Source organism: Vombatus ursinus, unplaced genomic scaffold, assembly GCF_900497805.2.
Source record: "Vombatus ursinus unplaced genomic scaffold, bare-nosed wombat genome assembly UNPS02000749.1, whole genome shotgun sequence".
In the NCBI taxonomy this organism is placed as follows: domain Eukaryota; kingdom Metazoa; phylum Chordata; class Mammalia; order Diprotodontia; family Vombatidae; genus Vombatus; species Vombatus ursinus.
Window position 1 is genome coordinate 21,485,002 of NW_020940527.1, and position 15,041 is coordinate 21,500,042.

The 15,041-nt window shown below is 38.8% G+C and overlaps 2 protein-coding genes across 5 annotated transcripts in view; one reads left to right on the plus strand and one right to left on the minus strand.

Moving 5' to 3' along the window:
- The window catches only part of LRRC18 (leucine rich repeat containing 18), a 31,092-nt gene extending 30,981 nt beyond the window's left edge, over window positions 1-111 (minus strand). For both annotated transcript variants that reach the window (XM_027859276.1, XM_027859284.1), the window contains exon 1: window positions 53-111. The gene's annotated coding sequence lies outside the window, so the exon portion shown is untranslated. The remainder of the gene's footprint in view (window positions 1-52) is intronic.
- WDFY4 (WDFY family member 4) overlaps window positions 1-15,041 on the plus strand; it is a 365,261-nt gene that overhangs the window by 278,133 nt on the left and 72,087 nt on the right. For all 3 annotated transcript variants that reach the window (XM_027859244.1, XM_027859252.1, XM_027859263.1), the window contains exons 47-49: window positions 7,199-7,241; window positions 11,811-11,930; window positions 13,283-13,400. In XM_027859244.1, the coding sequence (XP_027715045.1) occupies window positions 7,199-7,241; window positions 11,811-11,930; window positions 13,283-13,400 (281 nt within the window). The remainder of the gene's footprint in view (window positions 1-7,198; window positions 7,242-11,810; window positions 11,931-13,282; window positions 13,401-15,041) is intronic.

The window sequence follows — 15,041 nt, forward strand, 5'->3', positions numbered from 1 at the left end:
ACACACACACACACACACACACACATAAACTGAAAAAGAAAAATGAACTTACTCAGTTACAGTCTGAATTCTTCAGTGGACTTGGAAACTTTGTCACTAGGCAACAGGGAGCCTGGGTCCTTGGAGATGATTACCATAATGTTTTGAGTCTAACCTGCAAGTTTAAACAGGAACCAGAGGGGGTTACTGTTTGGTGAGCCTGAAAACCTTGGGAAAGTACAGTAGAGTGGATTGCGAAACCATTTTAGGCTGGTTCCACAGGCAAAAGAATTTATTTGTTAGTCAGACAGATCATCAAGAAAGCTCCCTGATTGCCTTGCCCTTTGTGCCTGACCATTCTTTGCAGCACACTTAGCTAGCATTTGTCCAGGGGACGGCTTTATCATGTCTATTTCTGACTGTACCCCTGTTTGTGATAACCAGATCATCTTTTCAAGGAAATGTACTGGAGAATTAAATGGTGAAATGGAAATTAATGCCCCCCCCAAAAAAATACTAAAAATCTCTATGCACAACAATAAGTCCACTGTGTTAGTATTTGTATTATTATTTTATTGTGATTTTCTAGAATTTTAAAATTCAATCCGGAGTGACCATTGCCGGCAAGAAAATGCCCAGAGTTGAAATCCTCTGTTTCAAAGCAAGGAGTGAATAAGTTTCCATTCAAACCAATGAACATTAAAGTATGAGCCAATGTGCTTGCAGAAAGTTGATTATAACTGGAAAGTTCAATTTAATTCAACAACTACTTATTAAGCACCTTGCTCAATGCTGGGGATTTAAACAAAAATGAAACACATTTAAGAATCTTGAGTACTATATAGTATTTTTTTCTTCTAAAATTGAAGCTAACACACATAAGTACGTATCTTAATAATGTAGTCAAATCTGGGTAAAACATACTTTCAATGAACCTACGAGTTTACATAAGAATTTGAGATTTTGGTCCCTCTAAAGACAAATTGCTGTCAACCACTGGGCTAGAGAAGAAACAATTACTCCTAGCTGCAAAATTAACATTTTAACCCCAGCCATTCAGTTCAATTCACAAATTTGCACATGAGGAGATGGATAGTCTAATCACCTTTACCAGGGGATGAAGGGAAGGGGGGAGAGAAGGAGAGACAGACAGGCAGACAGAGACAAAGAGAAAAGATGGAGTGAGGGAGAGAGAGTAAGGGGGAGAGAGAGAGAGAGAGAAATACAGAGAAAGATAAAGATAGAGATATTAACAAATACAGTTATAGAGCTAGATATATAAATACAGATATAAGTATACACATAGATTGAGATATACATACATATGTAATATACATATAACATATCTACACACATATACAAAATGTGTATCTTCATATATACATGTACATAGATATCTGTGTTTATATACATTCATACATATATAGTATTGGAATTGTATATATATTATTGTATTGTATATATTGTATATATCGTGGAATTGTAAGATTTTATCAACAACTTGGTTTACAAAGGATAGTAAATTTTATTTTTAATTGTGGTCTATATTTATCCAATACTTTTAGTATTGTATACCCATAGTATTTAGTATCTAGGACCTTTAGTCCTAGAACCTGTGCTTAGTCAACTTTTATGAACCTTTGTCATTTCATATCTAAGCTGGGTAATTAGCCAAAGCTATTTTATATATTTAGCAAATATGAAAATATATCCAATATCCCAATAGCCTCAAACACATAACAAACTGTATGAATTTTGCAAAGTGCAAAAAGCTCTGGGCTTAGAGTTGGAGGTCCCAGCTTCAAATCCTGACTCTGCTAACTAACTCTGCGACCTTTGGTAAGTCACCCAACCTCTCTAGAGGCAGCATTATCCTCTATAAAATGGGGGAGGGATGGACTACATGACTTCTAAGCTCCCTTCCTGCTCTAACTCTATGGTCCTATGATCCATCTCCAGAACTTTCTTGAAATAACAACAACAGTAATATTACTGACAACCTCAGAGGCATCATGCCATAGTAGCTAGAGAGCAAACCTTAGAGACAGGAAGACTTAGGCTAAGTCTATTTTTGACACATAGTGACTGTGATTCTAGGAAAGGTATTTATCACAGGACACCAAAGTCACTTTATCAGATGCAAAGCCAATATAAATCTATAATACTAGATATTTCCTTACTGGTTCTTCCCAATACCAATGAACTTCTGGATCTGGACCAATCTTAATAATAATATTGATAATCAACTTACATTTATATAATGCTTTGAGGTTTGCCTGGTGCTTTACGTAGATTTTCTCATCAGATTCTCAGACAAACTTGTGAGGTAGGTGCTGTTATTATCTCCATTTTATGGATGAGGAGACTGAGGTGCAGAAAAGTTCAATGACTTTCCCAGGTCTGAATAGCTAATAAGTACCTGAGTCAGGATTTGATGAAATAACATATATAAGGTATTTCAGAAACCTTAAAGTGCTATATAAAATGCTATTGCTATTGTTGTTGTTATCATTATTCCTGACTCCAAACCTAGTGTTCTATCTACTCTGAAATGTATGGTACAGGATCATTTTCTGGGCCTGCTGGGAAACTATTGGACTGATCCCAGTGCAAGGTAGGAAAATAGGAAGAACAGTTGCAGAATTCCACTAGAATCCATTGAGATTTCTCCCAACTGCTCTGCCATTTTGGGGCTTGCCTAGGTCAAATGTGGTTTCCTCTGGTCCAAATAGACTTGGACCAGTCTTTGGGGGCTACTTCAGTAGGGATTTACTCAGATTGCCTTGAGTCTTTCTGGACTGAGAGAATACAGGCTAGAACCAGACTTTATATTTTATTGCAAGAAATGTGTGTGTGTTTGTGTGTGTGTGTATGTGTGTGTGATGAATTGCACAACTGATATATATGAAATACTTGAAAATTGAGGATTCACTTGTTTCCCAAGTCCACAGCCCTAGATAAGACAAGACCTCAAAACTCCATCATTACTAGACCTGCTCTCAGTGCCTTATAGATAGATCTAGAGTGAATGTCTTGGTTGTATTCCATGCTCTCATTTATTCCTGATGAAGAATGGTGGGCACCACAGTTTTCAAATAGTCCATCAGCAAACTGTAACATTTCCAAAAGGCATAGATGACATGCTTAGCAAATATGTATGCCATGAAGGTGGGCAGAATCCTTAGTACTTAGGATGACAGAATCGGGATCCAAATGGATCTCTATAGGCTGGAATTATGGGCCAAATCCTGTTAAATGACATTTAATAGAGATAAATGTAAATTCCTAACATGGATTTTAAAAATTCAACTGAACAAATACAGCATGGGGAGATATGAATAGAGAGCAGTTATGTGAAAATGACCTGGAAGTTTTAATTGACTGAAAACTCAATATGAGTCAACAGAGTAATGCAGCAGCCAAAAACACTAATGTGATCATAGGTTGCATGAATAGGGCTCAAACACATAAACTGTGACTGTAACCATAGGACTGAATTTCATGTTGGGTTCGATACATTTGTATCGTGTCTAGAATGAGGGGAATCAAAATCTTCCTGTGTTTTGCTCTGCTCGGCCCATCTCTATGGTTGTGTCCTGACCTAGGCACCATATTTTAGGACATGGAAAAGAGCCTATATGCTTCAACCGTCTTTGTAATTTAAAATCCTCAGTCTTAAGAGTGACAAGGAAGGTGCATTTCCAATAGCCAAAGCAGAATCACGTGACCTGTGAGGGCCTTCTAAAATTGACCAATTGATGCTTTGAGAAACAAGGGAGTAAAATATTAGCAAAGTATTAGGGAATATTAAAAACATATTTTTTTTCCCAACAAGCCTGTCCTCTCCCACCTCCATGGCATGATATTCTCTATGCATATTGAATTCCTTCTCAAGTGCTACCTTCCTTGAAGACATCCTTGACCCTCTCCCCATGATTAATGATGTTGCCCCTCAGCACTCATATAACATTTTATCTGAACTCCTAAAACATTTATCACAGCATTATTGTATGTTTTAGCTTTGGATGTTTGTGCCTTATCCTTCTACAAGAGTGGTAGTTTCATGAAGGCTGTGGCATTATCTAAACTTTGCATCTCCTCTGAGTGCCTAGCACAGTGCTCTGTGTATAATAGGCGCTTAATAAAAATGTATTGAATTGGTTGTTGTTCAAAGAATATTAGTGGACCTAGGGAGCAACTATGAGTGAAAAGTCCCCAGTGCACAGGCAGCAGGATGAGTGCATAGGGCACCTGGAGTGGATGATTAAAGGGCAGGGATGGATGAGGTGTCCAAAGGGTAGACAATACTTAAAAAGAAATAAATAAACCTCATCTTCTTAGTAATTTTGCCCAGTGTCGGACTAGAAAAGTGACTTCTTCCTAGGTATGTTTGATTTGGACTAAATAATAACAATGGCTTGTTAATGGAGAGGAGAGCTTGTTTCTATCTCTGCTACAGAGCAGCAAGAAGCCGGGGTGAGGCAGATGCGTAAAGAAAATTAAAGGTGGAAGGAAAAAAAAAATCCCAGGTATAAGCAGTTTAAAGTGCAAACATTTATGTAGGAGGGAAGACCCCAGGAAATAGGTTTCAAAACAAAAGTTCTCTAAGTTAGAGAAAGCTCAGTGCCATGGAAACAGGGCTAGAGTCAGATAACCAATCATTATCCGCTTGACCCTTGCCAAATGACCCTGCCTCTCTGGGCCTCAAGTCCCTCTTCTGTAAAATGAGGGTGGGAGATAGGAGAAGATCTCCAAGGTCCCCTCTAGAACTAATGTTTTGTGATTCTGAATCATGCGGAACTTAAAATACGTAATGTTCTATAGTTCTGTGTGTGAGATGGTAGAGAGAGAGTGCATGAGAAGGGGGGAAGGGGGATGAGTTAATATGCTATATTTCTTTAAAATTTTCTTCATTTAAAATCTTAATTTTTTTCATAATTTTCATGGATAAGTTGTACAAGTCCTACAATATTTGCTTTATATCAAAATATTGCTACAATTAATAGTTTTTGTTTTATCTAAAAACTAATCACTCACTTCTGTAGTTCTGTTTCTTAGCCCTGCCAGTGAATGGTGATGGAAGGTCTGGCCCTTTAGCAACAACTCATGGTGAAGAAAAGACTGAAAAATGAGGATATGGAAAATGGATCCACCATATATTATGCCTGACATTATGACATGTTTTAAGTCACAAAGGGAGACATAATTCCAGAGTCATTTTAAATGATCAGGATGGCAGGGTAGTAGTATTCTCACACAGATCCTATTGGTAAAATACCCCCTCAATTTTACTAGACTGTACATTTTCTTTATTCTTTCTCCTCCAAACAGTCGGTCTTGAAGGAAAACGACTACTGTCAACACCTTCTGTACTTGTCCAATAGAAAGTCTTACTAGGACCTCTGTTTCCCAGGACAGAAGGCATTGGAAAAACAGGTTGTACCAGAGACTCACATACCTGTTGGTCAGAAAATTGCAACTGTACACTCTACTTTTTCAAAATTCAGGCTTTTTTCCCTTTCATTGCCTCAGTTTCATTTTCTGAAAAACCAAAAGAGCCGAATATTTAATCTTTCTCATAGGGATTCCATGAAGTACAATAAACCTTCTAATAATTCATTATAAAGTATATTACTCTGGGAATAAAAATAGGAGCTATACAAATGGCAAATAAAAATAGACTGGTTTAATGATTCTATTCAGAAGCCAAAATTGTTGAATCTCAAAATAAAGCCAAGAGAAGAATGAACAAAGTATGGTGAGCAGTAATAACCATCTGGGCTTATTTTCCACCCTGTATGATATCCCATTTCCTCATGGCTTTGCCTTTTGCACACAAGGCAGAATCTTGGACTAAGAATAGATTGTTTTTCCCTATCAGAAAGGAAAGGAGCTGTTATTTGTGTGAATGGTTGCTATAAACTCATTGTATAATGTTAGATCATAAACATTTACCACACCAAATAAATAAAACCTTAGATGGGCTGAGAGTTATTACATAAATTCCCTGAGATAGGCAGAAATTTGCCTCAGGCTTGGTCACTGGTTTCAGAAGAACAGATGAGATTGGTAGCTGCTCAGACAAACTTGAGTCTCCTTGAGAACCTGAAATCTCATATATACATATATGTGTGTATACATATATAAATGCATGTGTATATACACATGTATATATGTGTATACATGTATAAATACATGTGTATATATACATATGTATGATGTGTGTATATGCATGCATATACATATGTGTGTATGGGGGGAGAGAGAAAGAAAGAGAGAGAGTGAGAAAGAGAGTTGGAGGCAGCTTAACATAATGAATAGTCTTTATTCATTCAATCAGCCTCAGAACGAGAAGATTCATGTCTCATCTCTGACTTATGTGGACTGTGTGAACCTGGGCAAGTCACTTAATGTCTAAATGCTCTAAGCAGCCAGGAGATGCAGAGAAGACACTGGTATGCATTGCTAGAGGGAGTATGGAGTCAAGAGAGCTTAGGTAATGATCCTGTTGCTGAAACTACCGTCAGTGTGACTTAGACTCTTAGCTTCCTCATCTGTAAGTAAGGAGTAACCATACTTGTAACATTTACCTCACAAGGTGATTGGGAGGATTAAATGAGTGTGTGTTCATAAAATGTTTTTCAGTTCTTAAATATATTTATGTATATAAACATACACACATATATATATATACGCACATACACGTGCATATATAGATACATACATATTTATGTGTGTATATGTATGTGTGTGTCAGTTATTATTACTAGGATTTCCTGCTACTGATTTGGGAAAATATGTAAGGTAATAGCAAAAGGAAACAATAGCCTCATTTCTGGTATTTCTCAAGGACCTTTCTCATAAGATGTACCCATGACTGACATTTTCTGGAATCATGCAGCAGTGGAGTCCACCCAAAGAAGGATTACTTTGGTGGAATGGGGAGGGGTTGGGAGGTTTTGGATGTTTTATGAGGATAAACATAAGAAGAAAACAGAGAGAAATGAAGGTCACTGATGATCATCACACAAATCCTCAGCAATCGCAACTCTGCTTGGTGTTTGCCAGCTGGCTCTGACAACACGAACTGCCCTGACTATGGAAGTCTTCATTGGCAGAGCCTCTAAACATTGCCAAAGCATGAATTCCTTGGTCACCTGCTTCTTGTTGTCTCCCTGAGTGCTTGGATGGTCACTGTCAACCTTTTTGTTTCCTACAGGAAAAGTATTGGATCAGAGAAGACAATGCTGCAGAAGTGGCAGGTACGGGTATTATTCCAAAAGAAGAAGAAGAAAAAATCTATGGTTGAGGAATTTATATTGGGAAATAATAGTTCGATATCCAACAAGGAAAAGAATAAGTCTGGGTACTTAGCAGCAAGAAACCCTTGTGTTCTTTTTGTTTATTTTAACTTTTGATGAAATGAAAACACTGCTCCTGAAAGCCTTTATCGGAGCTCCAAAATCCATTAGCATTAGACTTAAGGAAGAAGATGGGGATTCAGATCTCTGCTTCTCAACTTATTACCTATCGGTGACCTTGAAGAGATCCTTTCTTTACTTTTTGGCCTCATTTTGTTCATCTGTCAATGAGGATGCTTAAGATCTCTTTCTCTCTCTAGATCCTGTTAGATACTGTGAGTCTGTGTGTATGTTTATGTCTGTGAAACTGGTAGACAAAGGAAGGGAGATACACAGAAAAAGAGACAGAGACAGGAGTGGGAGAGTAAAGGGAGGGAAAGGGGAGAGATACAGTGAAGAGGGAGAGAGAGTGAGAGAGAGAGAGAGAGTGAGTGAGTGAGTGAGAGACAGACAGACAGACAGAAGAGAGAGACAGAGACAGAGAGAGATGGGGAGGGGTGAGGAGGGGAAGGGAAGGAAGGGACAGACAGTAGACAAAGAAAGAGGACACTGTTGGGGGAGGGAGGAGGAACAGGGAGTCCCATGGTGATGGGGAAGATTAGAATATCCTTAGTGTATGTATGGGGCAGCTAGGTGGTAGAGTGGATAGAACATAAGGCCTAGAGGCAGGAAGATTCATCTTCCTGAGTTCAAAACCAGCTTCAGACACTCAGTAACTTTGTGACCCTGGGCAAGCCATTTAACTTTGTTTGCCTCAGTTCCTCAACTATAAAATGAGCTGGAGAAGGAAATGGTGAACCACTCCAGGATCTTTGCCAAGAAAACCCCAATGGGGTCACAAAGAGTCGGACATGACTGAAAACAAAAGCCAGTGCATGTTATCTTGGGACAGCTACAGTCAGAAGGCATGAATAACCCTAGCCACAGCTACATTGAACCTTTGACTGTGAGAGTTTTAACAAAGATATCCCTGGTTGAATGGACATTCTCATTCTATTTATCAGCCAGGGCTGTAACTTGAAAATTTTGCACATAAGCAACAAAAAGTGGGAGAAGGATGAGAAACAGTCTTGTTGAGGGAAGGAGAAGAGACAGGGTGTTGGAAGGACTTTACCCCCTTGAATCCTTTCCGTGTGGAATCTAATACAATTCCCAGAGTGCTCCCAGAGCCTCATGAGGACCTAGATCTATCACCTGCTCCAATTCTTTGGTGAAGCTAACCATAGACACTGGTGGAAGGATAAGAGTAGACCACCTAGGAAAAGTCTAGACTATTGTCCATCCTCTTGATACCGGTTTCTATCTTGTAGTTGAACCTCTAGCAGCTTCTCCCAGCTAGTTCAGTCCCTCCTAGTTACTACTCTATCAGCAACCTTGTTGCTTTGGAGCTCAGAGATTGGAACAGACCAGGATATGACATGAGCTCCTTATCATGAATCAGAACCAATAATCTGACACATCCTCTATAGTACATTTTTTGACTCAAAATGGGGACCATACATCTTATGTTACACTTCTCTGAATTGTTGTTTGGTAAAGTCTGGGGACAGTCAGAAAAGATAATTATAGGCCTTCTCCCTGCCCCTGTGTCACTGAAGGCAGTATCTGAGTATAAGAGTAAATGGATGCTGTCAGCAAATACTTAAGTAAGCTGGGGGAGTAAGAATGTCAACAAGGAGGTGAAAGGCACACTTATCTTTTTCCAGTTTGAATATAATATATCGTTGAATAATAAAGATGTAAGGTATAGAGATGGGGTGGACCTTTTTACACAAGTACCACGATACTGAAGTATTGAAAAGAAATAGCATGCCACAAACAAACAAACAAACAGATACATGAAGGAAATAATGCAATTTATTTGATTGTGGAGGGAGGAGATCAAGATGCAGTGAGCTTCCATTTCCCAAGAACACTGATCGAGTTTCAGGCAGCATAGATTTTCCTGGCTAAACCATCTTTAAATATTACCCAGGCTGTGAAGGAAGTAGAGGAACGTGTGGAATATACGATGCGAAGAACTATCCTCAACTTGAGAGCAATACCCAACACTTCCCAACCCAACCCAACGTTTTGATCTCCAACCTCCACATTCTCACAAGCTGTCCTCCCTGTCTGGAATGCCTTCTCACCTCATTTCAGTCTCAAATAATCTTTGTTTTCCTTCAAGGCTCAGCTCAGGATCCTTTTCTCCTTAGTAAAGTCCTCCTTGATCTCCTCCTTTGTTGGCACTCTCTCCCTCCTCAGATGACCTCACATTGCACTCATTTCTATACATGTCTAAATCCCTCCAATAAAGAAAAGGAGGAAAGGGAATAAGCATTTATGCAGCACCTACTGTGTGCCAGACATTGTGATAGACATTTTACAAATATTATCTTGGTTGAACCTCACAACAACCCTACAAGGTAGGTAATAGAATGTAAACTCCATGAGGTTTTTTGTTTTCTTGTTTTAGTTTTTTTTTTTGCCTTGTTTTTTGTCTTTTTATCCCCACTGACCAGCATTTTTTTTGATGGGTTTGGATTAGAGCAGTCAGGATCAATAATTTTATTATTGTGTGAAAGCTCCTGGTGTGAAAACTCGTCATTGATTCAATCAGCAGTTCCTCACTAATTTATCTGTTTAGAAAGTGCCCAGGCCAACTGAGAGGCTAAAACACTTGCCCTGTTTGTCAAAGGTGTCACCTGAATCCAGGTGGGCAGGACTAGCCCTCTAACCACCAGGCACAATGACTCTCCTAGCACCCAGTTCCTTTGGAGTAGTTAATAAGCTTTTATTCTTGTTGCTATTGTTAAAGTCTGTTCCTCCAGCATTTCTATTGAGTGGAACAATGGTCTTCTGCCAATTACAGGAAGCTAGTCTTAGTTGCACATAGATAGATATTGCCTTATTGGAGGGTACTGAGACTCGGCCACGCATATAGAAAATGAATTGTTTGGACACGTAATTGCTATTGCTCAGTCAGTCCTTCCCATAGTTACTCAGTTCTTGCCTCTAAATAAAGTCACCATCGTCTTGGCAAGGTGTTGAATCCATGCAGAACATTTAAACAAAACGGCATAATGTAAAGTTAAGCTTCCATAGTGATAGCAAACCTCTAGTCCCCAATAAACATGAGAATGTCTATGGGTGGCTTTATATAGACCACATTTAATTGCACACCTGCCCCTGGACCCTTTCCTCCAGAGGCCACTTCCAGCATTTTACTTTAACTTTATATTACTTTTCTTCAAAATACATTTAACAGTCACAAATTAATAATTATTCATTATAGAAGTTGAGGGCCCCAAATTAATGAGTACAGTGCCAATTGGGAAAACAAAGACAGAGAGAAAGTTAACTTCTAAAATGAGAGAACAAGTGGTCAGACCTCAGAACGTCCTAATTGGGACTTCATTGCCAATAAGAGTCACAAAATGAGGAATGGTACCGATCAGCCAGTGAGGGGATGAGACGACAACTAGTACGGGGAAAGGTCTCAAGATCATGCCATATGAAAACCAACAGAATGAACTGGGGTTGTCTAGCTTGGGGAAGAAAAGGCTTAGAGGGAAGTATCAAATGCTAGTTAACTTCACACGTTTGAATGAAAAAGAGGGATTAGTCTTCTTCCACTTGGTCCCTGAGGGCAGAAATAGAAGCAGCAAGTAGAGATTTGTAATTAATAAGGCTTGAGTTAAGGAAAACCTTACTATGAGAGCTGTCCCAAAGTGGAATTGTCTTTAGAATCTGGATCCCAGAGGTACTAGGTTTGTCCTCATTGGATGTCTTTAAGCAAAAGCATGAATGTTGTAAAAAAGGATTCTTGTTCAATTACAAGTTGGACTAGATATGTTCTGAGGTCCCCTCAGACTATAAGGTGCTATGATTCTTATTGTGACCATTATAGACAGTCAGAGGGATCTAAGGAACAATGTATTCTAACTCTAAACTCCATTTTATAGATGAAGAAAACAAGTGCCAGAAATGATATACTTTTTTTAAATTTTATTTCTTTTTAAAATAAATCATGTTTGAATGTATCTTGGTAGAGGATTAACCCACTTTAGATATTTTTAATCTTTATGAGGTCAGTTTCTGACTATCTCAACGAAAATCCTAAAAATTGACAATTGTTTTCAGAACAGAAATGATTTTTTCTTTGGCTTTGGAAACCATGATGTCATGTTTTCTCAGCAGATTTGTTCTTCTAATTATGTTTTGTTTTGGCTAATATTGAAATAGATTTGTACCTCCGAGTTCACACTGGGTCATGACAAGGGAAGGCAGCCTAAGGACATGGTGGATGGTAGAGGAAAACTTAACCTGGGACTAACATTAATTTAATTTAGAATTTGGTGTGATGACTTCATAAAATATACAATCCAGTTACAGATAACTAAGAGAGGATTCTAGGGTTGTGCATAGAGGGGGGCCCACCCAGACAATATTATGACTCATACATATTGTTTTTCTTCCTTATGGCAGAAAAGGGAAATAAGCAATTTTGAATATCTCATGTATCTAAATACCCTGGCTGGGAGGACCTACAATGATTATATGCAGTACCCAGTTTTTCCTTGGATTCTCGCTGATTATACCTCAGAGGTAAACCATTAACAAGAAGAATTGCTTTTTTCTCCCTCTATGTTTTACTATTTACTACTACTAATAGTAAAGAACTACAGCTTTAAGGATACCATGTCTTCCACTGAAATGTTATATACAAACCCAGACCCAATTCCATAAGCTTGTTTCCAAATCTATAGGGTAAATCTTCCTTTCTACCCATAAAATCATGCAACAAGGACAACAATGCCCTCCCTGGATCTCTTTGTGTCGGCCCATGACCAGTTTCTGGCAAGGTTACCCCCCTCATTGGGTAGCTAAGGTGTTCTCTCCCAGCCTTTGTAGCGATTCCCTTTACCTCTTGAGATGATCCAGTGTCCCAGATATTCAGATCATAAATTTGATTAGTGGCCATAAAGTCTGCTTCTCACTCCCTCATTTCTGGTCCATCACCTATCTGCTCCTTTCCTTAACCTTTGGTATGATGTTAAGTGGACACTGCAATAAGCCAGTAGGATCTGTTTTCTTTGTTTTCCTTGCTTTGGTATTTTCCCTAACTAAAGGAAGACAAGGCAGCTTCTAACGTTTATTGTATTCAGTCATCATCTTATTTTTCCTATTTTTCGATACTTATCTAACCAAAGAGACTTTTTCCCCAAAGTGTGATATTTTTCTATACTTCCTACTCATAGAGGCTAAAAGGAAGAGAGCCCAAAGACCTCAGATTCCCTGTGTATGTTTCTCCACCTTATGCCACTGTTTCCAAAAATCCATTTCTTAGTTTATTGGGAAACAGTTATAGGACATACACTAATGCTATATTGTAATTGTCAGGATGATTCTATTTCCATGAAAACAATGGATTTGTCTTTGAATCAAAGAGGGAAGACAGCTCTTACAAAAAGAGTTGCCTTCATAGCACTGAACTCATTAATTGGAATTCAAAATTGTGTTTTTATTTCTCAGTTAGTGCCTGTCCTCTGGCAATACAGATCTCGGTTTGGTGCACAAGGAGCCTGAAGCAATGCCTAGCAGATGTCAAACCATTTAAAAGAAAACAAAATAACACAAAACCCCCAAACCTTAGTGCTCCTGTGACTGGATGAAATCTCCTGATTTGGGTCAACTTAAAACAGATTCAATTTGAACCCAATCTCTCACACCTCTAATTTTCCATCTCTCTCTTATTATGTCTTCTGGGGTCACTACCTTCTCAGTCATAAAACCACAGCATTCCAAGATGCAAACTTGCTAATCACCTGAAGGGGTCAACCTAAATGACAGTAAACTAATAAAGAGAACCATAAAACTAGACAGCATAACCTCCCAGAGCTTGAGCTGGGGCACCCGTGGGTCTCAGTGAGTTTTAGAACAACATATCTGCCTTCTAGGCTTTGAACTTCACGAATCCCAGGACATTTCGAGATCTCTCAAAGCCCATGGGGGCCCAGACCAAGGAAAGGAAACTAAAATTCATCCGGAGATACAAAGAAGTTGAAAAGAGTGAAGGTATGTGATTCTGGTTTTAATGTTTTAATTAAATGCTTTTTTTTTAAATGTTGGGTATTTAAACCTTTTTGTGGTAAATAGTCAGGCCTATTCTAGACAAAATTGCAAAGTAGGTCAAGTTTGTTTTGGAGTCTCCAGGTAAATATTGTGCTGGCTCTTCCTTCTGAAGCATAAGGACCAAACTTCTGGTGTTATTCCTGAATTAAAAAGGAGGTTCTAGAACACCAAAACTTTTGAGAAACCATAGAGTCAATAAGATTTTGATCTAGAAGGGACCTTAGAGCATCTTGTCAATCCCTTCATTTTACTCACAAGAAAACTAAGAAAACCATGCTAAATGGTTTGTCCAACCATGGCAGAGCCAAGATTTTAACTAGGTTCTCTCCACAGCAAATCCCTGATAAAGGGAAAGATTGTTTTGACATCTAGGTGGAGCAGTGATTAGAGCGTTGAGCCTGGAGTTAGGAAGACCTTGGTTCAAATCCATACTTAAAAACACATACAAGCGGTGTAACCCTGGGCAAGTCACACCCTTTATTTGCCCCAGTTTCTTCAACCATCAAATGGGAATAATTACAGCATCTATCTCCCAGGGTTATTGTGGGGATCAAATGATATTTGTAAAGTGCTTAGCTCAGTGACTAGCACATAGTAGGCACTATATAAAAATGTATTCCCTTTCCCCTTCCCCTCCCTTCCCTTCCCTTCCCTTCTCTTTTGGACATGAGATTAGGATGAGAACTTTCCCTTCATCCCATCTTTATGCCAAAGAACCCTGGCTCCAACTCAGCTTTTCCCTGGAATCATGCCTACAGTCCAGATGTGGGGAGGTGGCTTTCTTTACTTTCTCAGCTTAACCTAAGTTTAAACTGTCATTTTATGTAAGTTAATTGTTTCCCCTTTGATGGTACCCACTTTTTACCAGGTCTAGTTTCAACTCTTCCAGCTAGCACATGCTTTTGTAATAGAAATTCATAAAGGAATCTCTGAATTGGGGCCACAGTTATATAGCATCACTATGTAAGCTACGGGTATAAGCATCACTCCATTTCTGGGGATTTTCTGTAACTGTCTTTTAAATGCAGAGATGGTTTATGTTTTACTTACATATACTTATTAAGTTTGGGTGTGGGAGGATCCAAGCAAATATAGAAAATGCAATAAAAGAAAATAAATGGCTTACAGAAATCAATGATGTCTGTAGTCTGCACTTCCTCTAGCACTGGTCCTGCTCCTAGGTGAGGGCTTTCAAATCTAGAACAGCATTTAAGCAGTCCTTGAGGCAGAAAGCCAAGTAGTACCTTGCTTAGAAGAAATAATGCCACCCCTCCCCCACACAGCCATAGGTGGGTAAAAAGTGAGATGGGCAAAGTACTTCTTCCCACAAAGGAGGTAATCACAGACCACCTCTCTAGAGGTGAAGAATCTAAAAATTAAAGACATCAAATGATTCAAAGATCAAACAGCTATTAAGTATTGGAACCAAGACTTAAACTCAGATTTTCTGATTCTGAGTCCAACACTCATATACACTCATCGATGATGGAATTTCGGGGACATGGGACACCTGAGTGAGCAAACATATTTCAAGAGCAGCACTCTTTCAATCACAAGCACCTACTATGTGCAGAAACCACACTA